The sequence below is a fragment of the Raphanus sativus genome, chromosome 4 (assembly GCF_000801105.2).
Source record: "Raphanus sativus cultivar WK10039 chromosome 4, ASM80110v3, whole genome shotgun sequence".
NCBI lineage: Eukaryota > Viridiplantae > Streptophyta > Magnoliopsida > Brassicales > Brassicaceae > Raphanus > Raphanus sativus.
Window position 1 is genome coordinate 27811111 of NC_079514.1, and position 19685 is coordinate 27830795.

The window sequence follows — 19685 nt, forward strand, 5'->3', positions numbered from 1 at the left end:
GATCTCTCTTTGAAATTGTTTTTCAATAAGCTGAAAAGACAAAATAATGTCAAAATCATATACTTACTTTCTCTAAATGAAAAGAACGAATAGACACCCACAATATTGTTTCCAATTTCGATTCATATCATGTTTTTTAGCTTCATGGAAAACAGAGCTTGGAGGAGAAGAACCAACGACACCTTGAATTGAGAAAAAAGCATATGAATATAATAAAACGATGTAGTTCTGTATACTTTGAAGGAAAAAAAATCAAACAGGTACCCTTTTGTTTCGTGGGTATGCCCGTTTAGTTGACGGGCTTTACGGGCGGACCCTGTATAAACCTGTTATGATTTTACATATAAATAAACGGGTACGGGCTATGCCCGTTTAAACTTTACCCGTTTAAACATCCCTAGTCACGAACCATTGACTCCAAAACGGAGACTAACTCCATATACCCCTCCCACTTTTCAAAAAAATTCATTTATCCCCTTATTAAAATATTATTTAATATTTATTATTTTAAAATAGTAAATGTGGGTTCAGGGTGCGTAAAGACTCGAATGCCCTTAATGAAATCACTAAACTACCTTATCCAACCTAAGTTACCCAACCAACCCAATCCCAATCGGGTCAAACCCGGGTCCTCTTAGACATAATCCCTAAACGCTGCGTTTTGTTCTGTTTATCTTTTTTTTTTCTACGACACTTTCTCCCTTCTCTCTCGTGCGACAAAAACGATCTCAAAAAGGGCGAGCTTGATTCTCCGTTTGCTGTTTTCAAATCTCCATAACTCCGCTTCTTCCGAGAGCTGCCACCTCCTCCTCTCATGCGCCTCTGCTTCCATCGACGATGTTGGAGATGGATTTAACATCCCTCCACAAGGCCCATCGAATAACAGCTTCCGGCCCATCGGCACCAGAACTCCTTCTCGATATTGGTTCGATTGAATAGGTCGATCGATCTAACCGGGCGATCGACCGACACGCTAGACTTATTTTAGTTCAATACGCTATCGTTTGGCTTCGAAGCCCATCAAGCCCAAACTTAGGCCCGAAGGTCCTAGGGCGAACACACCTTAGGGCAAACAGAAGGCAAAGGAACAAGGACTATAAAAGGAGGATAGAGGGGAAAGAGAAAGGGATCCGAAATACACTTTAGAGCACTGACGGCAAGATTAGGGTTTACCAACCAATCGATCTACCTTGTGTTCTTGCCGGCGCTTTCAACAAAGCTCCGGCCTTTTCTTTCTTTCGTTTCACCTCCTTGTAGTCCGTTCAAACTCATTCACTAATTAATAAAACGTCTTCGTAAGACCCACAAAACCGAATCCTCTTTACTTTCAGTCGATCTACAAACTCGGATTCAACAGTTGGCGCCCACCGTGGGGCCTTACAAAGTAATGTTTGCAAGGTTAGTATGAGCTCTGAAAACACACCCATGGCGTTAGAAGGGGGAGCCGCCGCCGATACGCCGGTCGCCGCAACGCCGTCCGTTCCTGAGATGCTGCAAGCTATCATGGCGCGCTTCGTTCAACAAGAGGAAACAAACAAAGCTACGAACGAACGTCTCGCTGCACTCGCCGCCGCCTTCGGAACCCTAGATGGCGAAGGTAACGAAGCAGAAACCGCCAGACGACGGTTGTTCGCCACCACAAACCCTAACCCTAACCCTAATCCCGACGAACCAACCGACGACGCGCTTCCGACGCACGTCGACACCACGCAACCGACCGACGGCTCCGACTCTCTTACAAGCCGTCAGATTGCCGACTTGCAACTCTCCTTACGGGATATCCACTCCAAGATCCACCACGTCAAGACGTCGGCTCCGGAGATCGAACGCGTTCTCGCCTCCACCCAGCGGAACCCTTTCACCAAGCGAATAACAAACGTCAAAATCAAGAAGGCGGAAAAGCTTCGCATCCCCCCCGTACACCGGTGTCACAGATCCCACCGATCACATGACAGCTTTTAACATAGCTATGGGTCGGAACCATTTCTCTGACGAAGAGAGAGACGCTGGTCTCTGCCAACTTTTTGTCGAGAGCCTTTCCGGACCGGCCCTCAGCTGGTTCTCTCACCTGAAGGAGCATTCGATCGACAGTTTTCACGATCTATCCGCGTCTTTCCTCAAGAACTTTATAATGTGGACGCGTCAAGGCACATCGATGGCTGATTTGTGGAAACTATCTCAATCGTCAACCGACAGCCTCAAGGATTTCATGGAGAAGTTCAAAGAAGTACTGTCCAAGGTTCCCGTACCGGATCAAACAGCCGTCGAAGCCCTAACCAACTCCCTATGGATCAACTCCAAGTTCAGGGACTACCTCTACGAGCATCCAGATATCACCATCGAAGACGCCCTGCGCAACTCAAAAAACTTCATCAGGCTAGAGGAAGACAAACGAGCTTTCAACGCCAAGCTGCAAGCTTTGAAGCAAGCAGCGGCCAAGACGACGGATGCCCACAAACCGCGTCAGCACGCACCCTACAACAAAAATGACAGGCGAAAAGGGATCATTTCTGCAGTCGGAGAGAGCGACCAATCGGGCACAACAGCCGCCGTACGGGAGCCGGGATGGAACGTCTGGGAGCGGGACACCGAAAACAAAACGCAACAACCTCGAAGTTCCTCCTCCGCTAATCCGAAGAACTCCTCCGTCAGAGATCTAAGCAAGTACTGCGAATATCATGAAATGAAAGGCCATGATACTAAGGAGTGCAGGCATCTCTATGAAGCCTGGCTTGCATCTACTAGCGATAGTCGTGCGAAGGCCGATCTCTCCAAGCCAAAGACAGCGAAAAACAACAAGAGCTGGAGTAAAAGCAGGGACAAAAAGAAAAAGTCCCAAGGGAAGAAGGCAAAGGATTCTTCCCCGAACGATGACGCCGACGAATCGCAACAAGACGATGACTCCACTTCCGACGAAGATAAACCGAAGTCTCGCCGGAAGATCTTCACGATCCGACCGACGCCTTCCCCAACTCCTCCTACGACAGATACACCAGACCTGCGACATTCGCTCACCCCGAGAACGGTCCAACCGATCGACAGCCTCACTTCCACCGATAGTACTCATATGGAAATCGGCGCTGGGGAAAAGAGAGGTGACGATTCGGCGAGAACGCTCAATGCATCCGACGCTCGGCACGTGCTGAATTCCAAGCGAAAGGAGCCCCTTTATCGTCAAGACGAACTAAAGAGGTCTAGCGGTCAGTTCGACGAGGGAGAGACGATCGATCTCCGCGCCAAGCTTAACTCGAAGTTCTCAGATCTTCGCGAAAAACTCAAGCGGAACAAGACCGATCGTTCCACAGCCGAACCAGAGCCAGTCATCTCGTATCAACACAAACCTCAGGATTTGCGTACTCGGCTCAATTCTCTCCGGGCCGAACGAACGGCGAAACCATCGACGAAGCTTCAAGCGCAATCGCATCGATTGAACGTTATCATAGGAGGATCTCCTCCTTGCAATGAGTCTGTCCGATCGGTGAAAGAATTCCGCCGGAAGGCAGTCACCGCAAAACGCTGGCCCGCCACCCCAGAGACTAGCCCCCAAATTACTTTTTCAGCCGAAGATACCGTGGGCGTCCATATGCCTCACAATGATTCACTCCTCATCGACATCGGAATCAGCGACTGCACTGTAACCAAATTTTTGGTGGATACTGGCAGTTCAGTCGATCTCATCTTCAAGAGCACACTTGTCAAAATGGGAGTGAGCCTCGACGAAATGAAGCCTTCAGCGCGAACGCTAACGGGATTTAACGGCTCGTCCGAGACTATGCTTGGAACGATACGCCTGCGCGTCTACGCAGAAGGCGTCGCAAGAAATGTCAAGTTCTCGGTCATTGACGTTCGTGCTCCTTATAACGCTATCCTTGGCACGCCCTGGCTCCATTCCATGAAAGCCATTCCTTCTACTTATCACCAGTGCATCAAATTTCCCGGCAACGATGGACGAATTATCACTCTTCGTGGCTATCAAGCAGCGGGTCGCGACCTACTCGTCGCCGACGTGAAACATCAGAAGGCAACTTCTCATGTCAACACAGTTGAAAAACCAATCCAGAAGATCTATCCCCTGAAGGACGAGATTCTCGAGATAGTCATCGACGATACTGACAAAGCCAAAACCGTCCACATTGGAGCCTACCTTCCCGACGAGATGAAAGACAAGCTCGTCTCATTTCTCAAAGATAACGTCTCCACCTTTGCTTGGTCAACAGCCGACATGAAAGGGATCGACCCTACCATCACGACGCACGAGCTCAACGTCGATCCCACTTTCAAACCGATTCGTCAGAAGCGGCACAAACTCGGATCCGACCGATCGAAAGCCGTTAACGAAGAAGTCGAGCGATTGTTAGAGGCATGATCGATTACCGAAGTGAAATATCCCGAATGGCTGGCAAATCCAGTCGTCGTCAAGAAAAAGAATGGCAAATGGAGGGTCTGCGTCGACTTCACCGACCTGAACAAAGCTTGTCCGAAAGACAGCTACCCCCTACCTCACATCGACCGCCTCGTCGAATCAACATCTGGAAACGAGTTGCTGACATTCATGGATGCGTTCTCTGGTTATAACCAGATAATGATGCATCCAGATGATCGAGAGAAGACGGCCTTCATCACTGACCGCGGTATATATTGCTACAAGGTAATGCCGTTCGGCCTCAAGAATGCTAGTGCGACGTATCAGCGTCTCGTCAACAGGATGTTTGCCGAACGATTGGGAGTCACAATGGAGGTTTACATTGACGACATGTTGGTCAAATCGCCGAAAGCAGCCGATTATATCAAAGGGGATATCGAAGCAAATCCAAAGCAGATATCCGCCATCCTCGATCTCCCCAGTCCCAAGAACAGCCGCGAGGTGCAACGATTGACCGGTCGCATTGCAGCACTCAATCGGTTTATCTCCCGGTCAACCGATAAGTGCCTTCCCTTTTATGATCTGCTGCGCGGCAACAAGAAATTCATCTGGGACGAACGTTGTGAAGAAGCATTCGATCAGCTCAAACGCTATCTCACTACACCACCGGTACTAGCAAAGCCCGATAAAGGTGACACGCTATACCTTTACATCGCAGTGTCCAACGCAGCCGTTAGTAGCGTACTCGTCAAAGAAGATCGAGGGGAGCAACGACCGATATTCTATATCAGCCAGCGCATGACCAACGCCGAAACACGTTATTCGACGCTCGAAAAAATGGCATTCGCAGTCAGAACTTCAGCACGTAAGCTGAGGCCATACTTCCAATCTCATTCGATCGTCGTCCTCACCAACTTACCGCTGCGAACCATCATGCAGAATGCCAACCACTCTGGCAGACTCTCGAAGTGGGCTATTGAACTCAGTGAATACGACGTTACGTTCCAGAGCAGACCAGCAGCCAAATCGCAAGTTCTAGCTGATTTCCTCATTGAGTTAACACCAGAACTTGAGCAAGACCTCCAGCTGCCGAGCGATGACTGGATCTTGCATGTTGACGGATCGTCTTCCATCAAAGGTTCCGGGGTTGGCGTCCTTCTTCAATCTCCCACCAGAGAACTGCTCCGGCAATCTTTCCGACTCGGCTTCAAAGCATCCAACAACGAAGCTGAGTACGAAGCTTTCATCGCCGGTCTACGTTTAGCACGAGCTGTCCAAGCGAAACGCATTCATGCGTACTGTGACTCTCAGTTGGTCGCGAATCAGTTTAGTGGCGACTACGACGCCAAGAACGAACGAATGGACGCTTACCTCAAAGTCGTCCCAGATCTCACCAGGGAGTTCGAGTCTTTCAAACTTACGAGAATTCCCCGTGGTGAAAACGTTTGCGCAGACGCGCTAGCAGCGCTCGGAAGCAGCCCAGCTGATCAAGTCAAGCGGACAATACCGATCCAACACATTGACAAACCAAGCATCACACTATCTCATGACGTGGACGAACATGTAGCAGCGATCGATGCACCAACCGCCATGGATACCAGTGAGTCGATTGATTAACCTGATGATTCACCTCATGACTGGCAAATCCCATTCATTCGATATCTATCCAACGGAGAGGTCCCGGAAAACAAGTGGGAAGCCCGCCGTTTGAAAGCTAAGTGTGCGAACTACGTTCTCATTGACGGGCGGTTACATCGTTGGACTTCCGCCAAAGTTCTTCTCACATGTCTTAATACAGAGGAGGCAGCATTGGCGATGGCAGAAACTCACGAAGGAGGAGCTGGAAACCATTCAGGCGGCCGTTCTTTAGCACTTAAAGTCAAGAAAGATGGATTCTACTGGCCGACAATGATCGCCGACTGCGAAAATTACGCACGTCGGTGTGATAAGTGCCAACGACACGCATCAGACATACACTGTCCGACTGAACTGCTGCAAACCTCTACAGCTCCATACCCGTTCATGCGTTGGGCGATGGACCTTGTCGGACCGATGCCAAGTTCCAGACAACGAAAGTATATCCTAATCATGACGGATTATTTCACCAAGTGGGTAGAAGCGAAGGCGCTCGTCAACATCACCGATAAAGAAGTGCAAAACTTCGTGTGGAAGAACATCATCTGTCGGCACGGTCTTCCCTACGAAATTGTCACCGACAACGGTTCTCAATTCATCTCAGGAAACTTTCGTGGTTTTTTGGAACGATGGGGAATTCGCTTGAACACGTCAACGCCCAGAAATCCACAAAGCAACGGTCAAGCAGAAGCCACCAACAAGACGATCATTGCGGGAATTAAGAAACGCCTCGATCTCAAGAAGGGACATTGGGCAGATGAGCTCGATGGAGTACTCTGGTCGCACCGAACGACTCCGCGACGAGCGACCGGTCAAACGCCATTCTCTCTAGCTTATGGAGTCGAAGCAATGGCTCCAGCTGAAGTCAACGTGACAAGCTTGCGACGGGCGAAGATGCCGCAAAACGCAGCACTCAACAAATAGATGCTGCTCGATGCTTTGGACGCGATCGAAGAATGACGGGACCAAGCACTTCTCCGAATCCAGAATTACCAACATCTCGCCGAGTCCTACTACAACAAGAAGGTTCGTGCCAGACCGTTGGAACTCGATGATCTGGTTTTGCGCAAAGTGTTCGAAAACACAAAAGAACGGAACGCCGGCAAGCTAGGGACGAGCTGGGAAGGCCCATACAAGATAGTCAAGATCGTCAAACCGGGGGTATACCGATTGGAAACCTCCACCGGAGAGCAAGTACCGAGAGCATGGAACGCTTCCAACCTCAAGAAATATTACGTTTAAGCTTCCTCAAAAAAAAAAAAAAAAAAACTGAGCGAACGATCTCACCGTCACTTTCGCTCAACGCCGAATGGATGACAACACGTCACTTCCATTCAGTTTCCGGCAGATGATACCACATCACTTCTGTCACAACTCCGAATGAATCCGCTCACGTCACTTTTGCCTTAACTATGGCGAATGACTAAAGCACTCATTCGGACCAACCGAACTACGATCGGCTTGATCCCTCCACGAGGGTACGTAGGCAGCCTAACAAAAGGGTGCAGCCACAATCCCAACCAAAATCACACGCTGCTCGTGAAAAACTGGGATGGAACTGTCCCGCGGCACCATACGCATGCACGTACGTCGATTTGGCAACGCCTAATGACTGCGCATCGCGCAACGCCCGAGTGGATGATACCACGTCACTTCCATTCAGTTTCCGACAGATGATACCACATCAATTCTGTCCCAAATACGAATGAGCCTGCTCACGTCACTTTTGGATCAACTGTGGCAAGTGACTAAAGCACTTCCGAACTGATCCGTAAGATTTCTCGCGGACCGATCGATCGACCCACGCATCCTATGCCAAACGGACAACTGACAGTGTTGATCGGCTGAAATGGATCGCGGCGACTCACGATCGATGCATCCAATACCCCACCAAGGACGAGAAGCCCAGGCTTAGCGTCACAAATACAGTCACGATCCTATCTTGGGAGTTAGCGATCGATCGATCTACCCACACGCTGCCCGATAGCTCGTTCTCATCCGCGGGCCGTCTTGGGAGGAGTCTTACTTAACGGTCGACCAGTTTACTCCAAGCGCGGTTACAACAAAGGCTAAATTACAAAAACTTTTTAATAAAGTTCAAGATCAAAGCAAATAAAAGGTGGCAAAGAGCATTCCGCAAACCAAAGAGAAAAGACATTCGAAATGTTACAACAACAAGCATCCAAACGAGCAAGCAAGTACGTCGGAGAATACCGAAAGATGTAACATGGTCATCGCAAACAAAGTCAAAGGACAATAAGTAATAAAACAACAACAGATAGCCCAACCAATCTCCAAAGAAAGGCGGCTAATCTTCAGCAGTTACGTCCGAAGCAAGCACATTGGTCTCCCCCACGATCCTCGCTTCCATCGGATCCACGATCACGGCATCCTGCTTGTCGGTCAGAATCGTCCCAAAAGGAGCCTCACGAACGGTCTCTAGTGGCGTGTCGGACGACGGAGTGTCAGACTGGACACCAAGGTTCAGAGTGGACGCTCGAAGAGTAGGCACATCAGCTGGGTCAACGGTGCCTACGTTGAAACCAAACTCATCCACGTTCGGATCCGAGCCGCGTGAAGAATCAAGACCAGGGAAGGTGGGAAGAACGAGATCATGCTCCGTAATCTCTTCCACAACAGCCTTTTCTAGCTCTATCTTATACAACGCTTCATTCGCGGCTGAGATATCCTCTAACTTCTTTGGGACAGGCATTCCCCATTCTCCTAACAGACCCAACATGTCTAACGATCCCACAGCCTGGCTGTGAAGAAGAAGTTTCTCTCGCTCTTCAATGTACCTCCTGAACCTGTCGAAACGTTCTGTCGCTACAGCCCTGATACCGCTCTTCGTGGAAACAAGTTCACGGCGATGCATCTGCCTCATGCGATCCATCGTCCTCTTTATTCTCCCAGCTTCTTCGCTCTTCTCTGCTTCCAATCGAGCGATCTTAGCCCGAGCGTCCTCCAACTCTTCCTCGAGACCTGCAGCTGTTTCTTCGGCTTGCTTGCGTTCACGGTAGTAACGACTCCGCTCGGCGACAATGTCTCTGGACTTGTTAAGAGCGTCTTCTTTATGTTTCTCGATCTCCGCCTCCTTGACTTCGATCGTCGCTTCAGCATCAGCGAGATCCAAGGCCGCCTTCCTAAGGGCCAGCTCATAGTCCAGTACGAGTTTATTCTTGCGGATAATCGCCTACAAAAAAAACAGAGAGAAAAGAGAACGATGAGTACAAAAGAAAACAATTGAATCAAGTGATAAATACTCAATTCTGGTCGAACTTAACCTCAATGTCAGCTTGGGCCGATCTGCGAAATCTTTCCGAAAGCGCGAGTTCAGAAACCTCTGGCATCACGTGTGCAACTCCCGGCATCTTTGCTGTAGCGAAAAGCTAAGTGTTCAGATGAAGCTAACGGAGGACCCTTAAAGGGGGGATCCGATCCTCCCCAAAGCTGTCCACGAAGCGCAACCGATGGAGACACACCTCGCGGAGTAAGAGATGAGCGATGGTCCTCGTCCTCCAACCTCTTCTCACCAACCTCGCAAGAGTCCCCGTCGATCGATCTCTTCCGCTTCACTCCCGACGACTCGACTCTCTTAGCTGAAGTTTCAAGACCCACCGATTGCGCTGTCTCGAGAACAGCATGGCTCGTATCAGTCGGGCAACCATCGATCGATCGGGCTAACTCCGTCTCACTCCCCGAACCGATCTTAGTTCTCTTGGAATGCTTGGTCTTTTTCTTCTTCTTCTTCGATGGATCAACCTCAGCGCTCGCGTCACCCAAACCGTCCGCCGCAACGTCGTTCGTCGTAATACCCGGCTCCACGCAAGGCGGATCAGTTACCTCGTCGCCTTGTCTCCCTGACTCAGACACAGCAGCAAAACTCTCACCATCTAGTTGAGCTCGGAGAATGTCACGATAGCTTGGATATGCTTTCGGAACTTGCCCCATCGGAAGTTTCAGCCTCTTTCCTTTAGTTTTAGTGCAAGGGAGGTTCGACGGCCAATCAACTACACAACAAAAAAAAACACACAAAAAGAAAGATAAGAGGAGAGAACGATCAACATCAAGCAGAAAGAGAGAAGGGGAGATCGTTCACTTCCACTCGAAGGAGCAACAAGCGACCAACCGAAAGAGAAGTGCGAGCAACGTACACTTAGCAATCCGTTTTCGTTGACGACGGATCCTCTTATGATCAAAGTGCCCCCACTCCTGCTGACCAAGTGCAACGATTTTCGACAAGTCCTCCCAGAAAGTATCAGACGATCCTTCGTCGGTTGGATAACCAACTGCAAAAAAAAAACCACGGGAAGAAGAGTTAAGAATCAGTAAAGTCAAGAAAATCGTTCAGCATAAGCTATCTACCAAAGTCGCGACCCCACAAAACGCGAAAATCATCACTCGGGATCTCTTCAAAGGCGAACCCATCCGCCTTAACGAAAAAATAGAAACGCTGCCAATCCTTCGGGGCCCGTGTAGGATGACCCGTCAGGATCCGAACGCATGATCGCATCTGCACTGCATAGAGACCGTTCGGCCTTGGTTGAGCCTGCGTAAGTTCTTCGAAGATACGATCAGACATCGCGACACCGATTTCCGCCGCCATCACCATTAATGCCACTGCGATTCTGATCGCCCCAGTCATTAGTTGGGTAAGCGCTACACCTCGTCTAAGATAGTAAGAAGTGATCAAACGAGGGATCGGAAACCAAAGCTTTGAATCTTTCTCAAAGAAAGACTCGTAGACGCAATGAAAACCAACCGGAGCGGACCATGGACGTGGATCGGCCCTAGGAACCATGAAAGTTACACCGTGCGCTTTACAACCCCTCAGCAATGATGACACTGACCGAAAAGAAGAAAGTGTTGGTAAGACGTCTTCCCAATCACAACCCACAACAGTCGAAGGGCGAAAGTTCTCGGAAGGGAGATCCAAAAGCTGCTCGATTGACCCGTCGATTTTCAGCCGAAACTGAGTCATGCACTGGCAATTCCACCTCGCGGACTCAACCTTACCTCTGACGCTCCCCGCACGATCCAGGCACGGATCGCCGAACTCGGGATCGCATGCGATCGATCGGTCATCAGACCCATCGACGGCACCATCTCGAATCGGAACACCACCCTCGGTACCAATCGTCCTCAGATCTCTTCTTTCGATCTCGCAGCCCAAGCCGAGATCCGGAGCAATCGCTTCGCTGCGACCGAGACGGCCGGCCCTAATCGCGGAGCCCATCAACTTCGGCGCGATCGACGGCTTCGTTGGAGAGCGATCGGCAGTCTGAACCCCCTTCCCTTTCTCGTGCGCCGAATATTTTCCCGGCGACGGAGTCATCGAGCGATCAGTCGGTGGTGATTCCGGTGACCGGAGAAACGAAGACGCGGCGGATCGGCAAAGTGGGGGTGGCGAAATAAAAAAAAATGTGAAAAGAGAGAGAAAGAGGAAAGAAAGAGGATACCTTGTTAACCTAAGAAGAAGTGAAGAAACAAGAGGGGGGAGTGCTATTTATAGTAAACTTAGCGGGCTTCATGAACAGTGCACTAATCTGGTTTATTGGGCCCGTTAATCACATTTTTGCAGCATTTAAAGAAAAAGAAAATCAATCAAGTCAGGAGATGCAACGACCCGCGCTCGCCAATCGATCGACCGCTACGAAGGGGGGGACAACCCCTGTCTCTCCACCTTGGCGGTCGATTGTCCGCAGCTTCGCAAAAAAGACAATCACACAGGCCCCGAACGATCGCCGTGATGCTGGACGTTGAAAGCAATAAGGAAAATTTCGCACCCCGTACCCATCTCTCCAAGCCCGACCGACCCAACAAGAATAACCGGTTAGCTTCGTGGTGCAGCAATCGATCGATCGGCCCACACAACCAGTCCTAGCACACAAAAGGATCACACCGCCAAACATCTCCGATACACCAAATACGGTGGTCATTTCCCGTAATAAATCGGTCACCAAAGTCAAAAGGACGAGATGCATTTCAATACAATAGAATACATCAACACCGGACCCGTTATTCTCAGAACCACAGTCTTATTACCCATCGCGAGATATCTACGACGTCTCACCAATGGAGTGGGGGGGCTTACTGTTGGAGATGGATTTAACATCCCTCCACAAGGCCCATCGAATAACAGCTTCCGGCCCATCGGCACCAGAACTCCTTCTCGATATTGGTTCGATTGAATAGGTCGATCGATCTAACCGGGCGATCGACCGACACGCTAGACTTATTTTAGTTCAATACGCTATCGTTTGGCTTCGAAGCCCATCAAGCCCAAACTTAGGCCCGAAGGTCCTAGGGCGAACACACCTTAGGGCAAACAGAAGGCAAAGGAACAAGGACTATAAAAGGAGGATAGAGGGGAAAGAGAAAGGGATCCGAAATACACTTTAGAGCACTGACGGCAAGATTAGGGTTTACCAACCAATCGATCTACCTTGTGTTCTTGCCGGCGCTTTCAACAAAGCTCCGGCCTTTTCTTTCTTCCGTTTCACCTCCTTGTAGTCCGTTCAAACTCATTCACTAATTAATAAAACGTCTTCGTAAGACCCACAAAACCGAATCCTCTTTACTTTCAGTCGATCTACAAACTCGGATTCAACAGACGAGCAGAAGCAAGCTTCCATGGAGATCAGGCTCTTATTCAAGAACAAACCTGAGAATAGCATCAAAATCACCAAAGCCAAAGTGCTCATCTCTCTGATCTCATCTTCGGATCTTCAGCTCCAGGAATACAGAGTTATGGCGATCCTGATTTCTCCCTCTGCGACGAGAACAAAGACCCAATTGCTTCTTTCGACGCCATCAAGCCGCTCGTATTTGTCTTCATTGTGTTGGTTTTGAAATGCGGCTGGTTTAGTTGATCCAGCCTACTGGCGTACGCCCTTGTCCTGTTCTTGATTGATATGAATTGCTTTATGAGTTCATCCCTTGTTTGTGTGCTAGTTTCAAATGAGGAGTCTGGTTTTTTTATGGATGATCAGGTATTTGAAAAAGAATTGATGATGCCTCTCTGTGAAGCCAATGAGTTAGCCCAAGGCAAGTCTGATAATGTGTATATTTGGACAAACTCGATAGAATAAAATTTGTTGGCTTTTTGTTTTTTGATCAGTTCAGAATTTCTGTGACCATGAAACACAGTAGTTTTGCATCACTTACAGGTCAGGTATTGTCTTTGACATTATGGCTTGCTCGAGTTTACATAGAAGAATACGGAGACGATGATATCTCCTTGTTGTTGACACTTGGTACACCTCACTTGTAGGTAACAAAATCTTTTTGTTTTAGATCATCACACCGCAAGTCTGATAGTCATAAGCCAATTAAGTTGTGTAAGAACAAGCCTTAGATCTTTATTTAATCTTTGGATCTTGCATTGCATTGACTGTTTGTGTGTTCTTCATTTATAAATAGAAACCAAGGGAGTCTCTGCGTTTCACTTTAACGATATTAGCAACATGGTGTAAGAGACTTGTGAAGCTTGAGCTTAGTGGTTGTGAAGGTAGCTTTGATGGGATTAAAACCATGTGAAATGTTGTGACTACAGACCTGCTGAGAATCTCGTCTTGTGGAAAGGTGGATCCTTGTATTGGACCAGAGAAGTTGATGAGGTCTTGTCCGGCTCTCGAGAGTTTGCAACTCAAAAAGTGTTGTTTGAATGATAAAGAAGGGATGGGAGCTTCTTGGGGCATTTTATATTTTATATTCGATGGATCCTTATCCTGGACCAGAGAAGCGTTGGGAGCTTCTCGATGGTTTGTATCAATTAGTACATTGATATTTTGTATAAAATGATATTATTGAGAAAAATTATTATTGATTTTATTTTTGTTGTGATGTTTGGAAAACCAAAGTAAGATACTTGATATGTATTCGTGGAGTTTTATTCTTTAACTACTATAATTTGATATTTATACGTTTTATAAAATATATATAAGTTTTTTATTTTTTTTTATAAAAAATCTCAGAGTTTATGATTTTTTGAATATTTATTTAGAATAATAGTTTTATTCTTTAACTACTGTAATTTGATATTTATACGTTTTATAAAATATATAGGTTTTTTATTTTTTTATAAAATATTAAAAATCTTTTTTTTTTAGAAACATATTTTGTTTGTCAGTAAATATTAAAAGTACTCATTTAGAATGTGCATGCATAGTACATGTTAAAACAATAATTTAAAAATACTCATGAAAAAAAAATACTCATGAAAAATGTTTAGCTGTTACATACATAAATATAAACATGCATGGATGAAAAGTGCACATGTAAATCGTGCACCGTTATATATATAAATATAGTATTCTAATTACATTTAGTAATTCTTGGTAATCTACAAGGACTTAGTAATACTACCTTACACATAGTAAATTTTTGGTAATTTTCACGTTTATCTAGTAAAATTCTGTGAAAATGAGAATTTTTGTAGTAAAACCAATGCTTTTACACTATATTTATCATTAAAGAAGACATTTTCAGCAAAAATATGCCGGGAATACGTATTTCTTTAGATTTTTCCTTAGTATAGTCTAACCATTCACATACTAACAATGAAAGTTAAGGGAATTTTTTGGGAAATTGCATAGGTTTTACTTAAACAATTGAAATAGTCATCAAAAATAGTTTTAATATACATAATTATTAAGTAAATAGTCTATTAATTGATAATAACCATGAAATATTATTGATTCTACATACTAAACATAAATAGTCCCACTAATATATTATATAGTTCAAATAACGCATAGTAAAACTAGTAATACTAGTAGTTTAAATAACACTTAGTAATACTAGTTATATTAGGAGTTCAAATAACACATAGTAAAACTAGTAATACTAGTAGTTCAAATAACACTTAGTAATACTAGTTATATTAGTAGTTCAAATAACACTTAGTAATTGTTTGTTGCGCTTTTCCTTTCTTGACTTCAAATTCTGGAGGAAGTATTTTCATTGCTCTAACTTCTTCTGGTATAACCCAATCAGACATACGAGGAGCAGGGTACATTTTTAATATCAGTAATACCATTTGTTCTTAGTAAGACGAGTAATCTTAGTAATACCCAGAAATTATCTTTGCAGTAACTAATCACATTTTAGTCCGATTTTGTCGGATTTTGCATTATCCATGATATATAATTCATATTAATTAAATTACACACAAAAATCATCAAAAGCAGACAAAAATATACCTTTTCTTTTTTTTTTCCGACCATATTACAGACTCATATAGACTCTGTAAACCATGTTGGAGGGATCGCAACCATGTTGACAACAAAAGACGATTGCTTTCTTGCACTGCGTGCTAGCCTGTCCGTCTTTTTATTTTGTGTCCGTGGTGCATAGATAACCTCTGAGGATGTGAAACTTCTCTTCAGACTCCTTATTTCTTCTAGATAACTTGCAAAGGCTGGTCATTCTTCAGGTTCCGAAACCATCTTCACCAATTGAGAATAATTCGTTGCAAAAAATATACCATAAACCAATAGACACAGTTTCCAAAATCATTTTAAAAGACGATTGCTTTTTTGCACTGCGTGCTAGCCTGTCCACCTTTTTATTTTGTGTCCGTGGTGCATAGATAACCTCCGAGGATGTGAAACTTCTCTTCAGACTCCTTATTTCTTCTAGATAACTTGCAAAGGCTGGTCATTCTTCAGGTTCCGAAACCATCTTCACCAATTGAGAATAATCCGTTGCAAAAATATACCATAAACCAATAGACACAGTTTTCAAAATCATTTTAATCTCATAAAATTTACATCCAATCTTTTTTTTTACACTAGCCGAAATCCATACACTTCTTTTTAATAGTATTCCAGCAGAAAAAATATCAAAAACGAACATAAAATATACCTAAAATCTATAAATACAGTTTTTAAAATTATTTTTAATCTTTCAAAACTTTCATCAATTCTTAATTTTTAATAATACCCATGTATACACAACATTTAAATGATATTCTACAAAAAAATTTCATCAAAAATGAACATCAAATCTATAAACACAGTTTTTAAAATTATTTTTAATCTCTCAAAAATTTTCATCAATTCTTTCTTTTTAAAAAATACACATGATAAACATAATATTTAAATGATATTTTACAAAAAAAAAATCATCAAAAACGGACAAAAATTACATGTTTTTAAAGCTTCAAAATATGTTGTCCCAAAAAAAAAAGCTTCAAAATCCAATAGAGGATGAGGAAGGAGATAACTTCACGATGCAAGGGAGAGAGAAGGTGAGGAATTTAAAGACATGTAGGCCCAGTTTTCTCTGATTGGTTAAAATTGTTTTATGAGTCTATATGATTATTAATTTATTTAAGTGGAAAATAAATGAGGTGGAAAAAATATATTAAAGAAAATAAGGGATAATTTGGTATTTGTAATGAAAGTGGAGTCTACAAAGGGGGTAGAAGAATAGAGAAGGGATAGGAGGGTTGGTTTTTTTGCCATAAGGGCATATGGAGTTAGTCTCCCTCCAAAACACTGCAGTTCAGGCTGTGCAGGTACCTATGGATCGATACACATCTTGGCATCCTAAAAAATCTGATTACATCTTCAACCGGGAATCTAGCAGCCAGCGCAACATCAATAACCAGATTCATCTGGACCAGATGTGTAACGCCCCGACCGCCCACGGCTAATGGGCCACCCACGCCCGCTCTCTCGGCCCGTGAGCCACATCCCATCCGACGGTCGGTCGTTAATTTTTCTAAGGCCCGAAATCATTGTTTACTGACCCTGTAATCACCACCCGACCTTTCCCCGTGCTTTGGCCTCACTCACACGCTATCGGGAAGTGTCCGATAGGTCACCCATCCTTCCACTACTCCAGCTCAAGCACGCTTAACTCTGGAGTTCTTTCAGGATGTGTTCCGGAAAAGGTAAGTCAACTTTGGTGACATAGGTAGCTAAATCAATTCTCTTAAGCTTTTTCACATATCACAACTCGGGATGTTACAATTCACCCCCTCTCAAAGAACGCAACGTCCTCGTTGCGCCCCACGACAGGTCTCAAGACGCCTCTCAGGTCAGAACTGAGACGGCTAACCAGCTCTGATACCACTTGTAACGCCCCGACCGCCCACGGCTAATGGGCCACCCACGCCCGCTCTCTCGGCCCGTGAGCCCCATCCCATCCGACGGTCGGTCGTTAATTTTTCTAAGGCCCGAAATCATTGTTTACTGACCCTGCAATCACCACCCGACCTTTCCCCGTGCTTTGGCCTCACTCACACGCTATCGCGAATCACTTCCCGATAGGTCACCCATCCTTCCACTACTCCAGCTCAAGCACGCTTAACTCTGGAGTTCTTTCAGGATGTGTTCCGGAAAAGGTAAGTCAACTTTGGTGACATAGGTAGCTAAATCAATTCTCTTAAGCTTTTTCACATATCACAACTCGGGATGTTACAATTCACCCCCTCTCAAAAAACGCAACGTCCTCGTTGCGCCCCACGACAGGTCTGAAGACGCCTCTCAGGTCAGAACTGAGACGGCTAACCAGCTCTGATACCACTTGTAACGCCCCGACCGCCCACGGCTAATTGGCCACCCACGCCCGTTCTCTCGGCCCGTGAGCCCCATCCCATCCGACGGTCGGTCGTTAATTTTTCTAAGGCCCGAAATCATTGTTTACTGACCCTGCAATCACCACCCGACCTTTCCCCGTGCTTTGGCCTCACTCACACGCTATCGCGAATCACTTCCCGATAGGTCACCCATCCTTCCACAACTCCAGCTCAAGCACGCTTAACTATGGAGTTCTTTCAGGATGTGTTCCGGAAAAGGTAAGTCAACTTTGGTGACATAGGTAGCTAAATCAATTCTCTTAAGCTTTTTCACATATCACAACTCGGGATGTTTTATGTGACAACCCGTCCCGTGGAACACCCAGATCAATTGGTGACAGCTTGTCCTGTGGGAGAGTTGTTAAACGGTGAGGTCGGGGGTTCGAACCTCACCAACAAACTAATTATGGAGATAGTGAGATCTCATAATAGAGGGGTTGGTGCCGGTGCGCTGCAGCGCTGTGAACCTGGGGTCCATGGGCAGGTGTTCCACGGGACGGGTTGTCACAAGATGAGTATACTTTTATCTTCTCCATGATGGCATGGTCTGCAACCACAGAACATCAGAGAACCAAACTTATATAATACTTGCAGAACACAAAACGTATAATAAGCTAAGCCCTAGAGCAGGCTTCACAAATTCGAGAGTATACCTCGCACCTCTTTTCAGATAACAAAATCCCCAAATAAAGTTTCTGTTTTTTGATTACAGCTTCCATCGATTTACATTTATTTGCATCTCCAGAGCTGCAACTTTTCTTCTTCACAGGAAAAAACACTCTTTACCATCTCTTACATCAATAAGATAAGAAAAAAAATTATAAACTTTCTCATACATTTGATTTGGAGTGGAGATATCTAACCAAGTATTGAATCCAATTCAAACTGAGTTTGTTCTGAATTATTTTCATTATACAAAACCGAATCACAAGTTTAGTTAGATAAATGAGTGAACTTCGATCTTCTCAGTAAGATCAAGGAAGCTATAGTCGCTGGATCTAACCCAGTTTTGATTCGCAGAGAGAAAGAGATGTGTTTTTCCTGCAATCCAATCAACGATGAGATGTCTTAACCAACTTTATTAAACACACACACTATGAGCTCTGCATAGTTGTGCCTGGTTTATCAATGAACTCACTTAATCAAACTAACAAAATACTAAACAACTTAAGACAGATCAGTTGATGGGTTTTGTACCTGTCCAATTGGATTGTTATCATCACACGCTGAATGGACTGGTTTTCATCATCAAAAACAGTGTTGATACTACTAACTTCGCCCGTGATGTCTGCAACAAACATTGCAAACATAATTGTAAGGAGCATCTTCCGATTATCTTCTTAAATGGAGGACATACGGAGTATGAGTTCAAAATTGTTATACAAACCAGCCAAATCCACGTTGGTGCTAGCCAAAGCCATGAGTTGATCATACTTTTGAAAAAATAAACTTCTCTGCTGGGATGGTCAGTGGTCACTTGTTCCGTGACCTCGGCAAAGCTGTATGGTCAGTGAAACGTGATTCCAGCGACATCAGTACCAGAAACCTTGAATCAAAACTGACTGAAAAAACAGAGTAAATAAATTTTGTTTAGTGACTTAGTTTAACAATTGAATCCAAAAACATATATTAGGAATAAGATTGTTAATAGGTACCTTCTCGTTGACTATTTGACTGTTTTAGAAACACACAATAAGAGCGGACTATCAAAATGGTTAAATAGGAAGAGCTAATTAAACATTGTGTTGGCTAACCGGAGAAGCATGTGGAGACCCGTGAGTTGACCGCCTTTCTGAACATTTCTTGCCTCTCGGAATCTGAGGAGACAACCTCCGCGGTGTTTGAACATCATCAAGCTTTTAAATCGGCAAGAAGAATAAATGAATTCGCGGATTTGATGCTTGACAGAGGATGACCTTTGGGATTTTGCTTTGATAGGACTGTTCAACCAAGGCAACAAAGCCATTTATAGGTGAAGTTTCATGCGATTAGATGATATGGTCGATTCAATTCGAGAGAGTGGGAGAGTAGCGTAGAAAATGTTAATGCTTGGATTAATGTTTCTAAGTGACGTTACAAAGATGACCACCGTCAGCGGTG

The 19685-nt window shown here is 45.2% G+C and overlaps 1 protein-coding gene and 1 long non-coding RNA gene across 3 annotated transcripts; one reads left to right on the plus strand and one right to left on the minus strand.

The window, feature by feature from the left end:
* Positions 1-8306: 8306 nt before the first annotated feature.
* LOC108829563 (meiosis-specific protein ASY2-like) lies at positions 8307-11333 on the minus strand. The gene is made up of 5 exons (XM_018603194.2): positions 10364-11333; positions 10153-10287; positions 9481-10008; positions 9283-9374; positions 8307-9191 (listed from the first exon to the last, which is right to left on the minus strand). The coding sequence occupies exons 1-5, from the start codon at positions 11331-11333 to the stop codon at positions 8307-8309; spliced, it is 2610 nt and encodes an 869-aa protein (XP_018458696.1).
* A 445-nt stretch (positions 11334-11778) lies between these two features.
* On the plus strand, positions 11779-13872 carry LOC108830661 (uncharacterized). Of its 2 annotated transcripts, none has more exons than XR_008945096.1 (3): positions 11779-12884; positions 12991-13338; positions 13421-13872. It is a non-coding gene; the product is annotated as an uncharacterized LOC108830661 (long non-coding RNA). The 2 variants fall into 2 exon arrangements; XR_001946208.2 differs by having other exon boundaries at positions 12991-13271.
* Positions 13873-19685: the final 5813 nt, after the last annotated feature.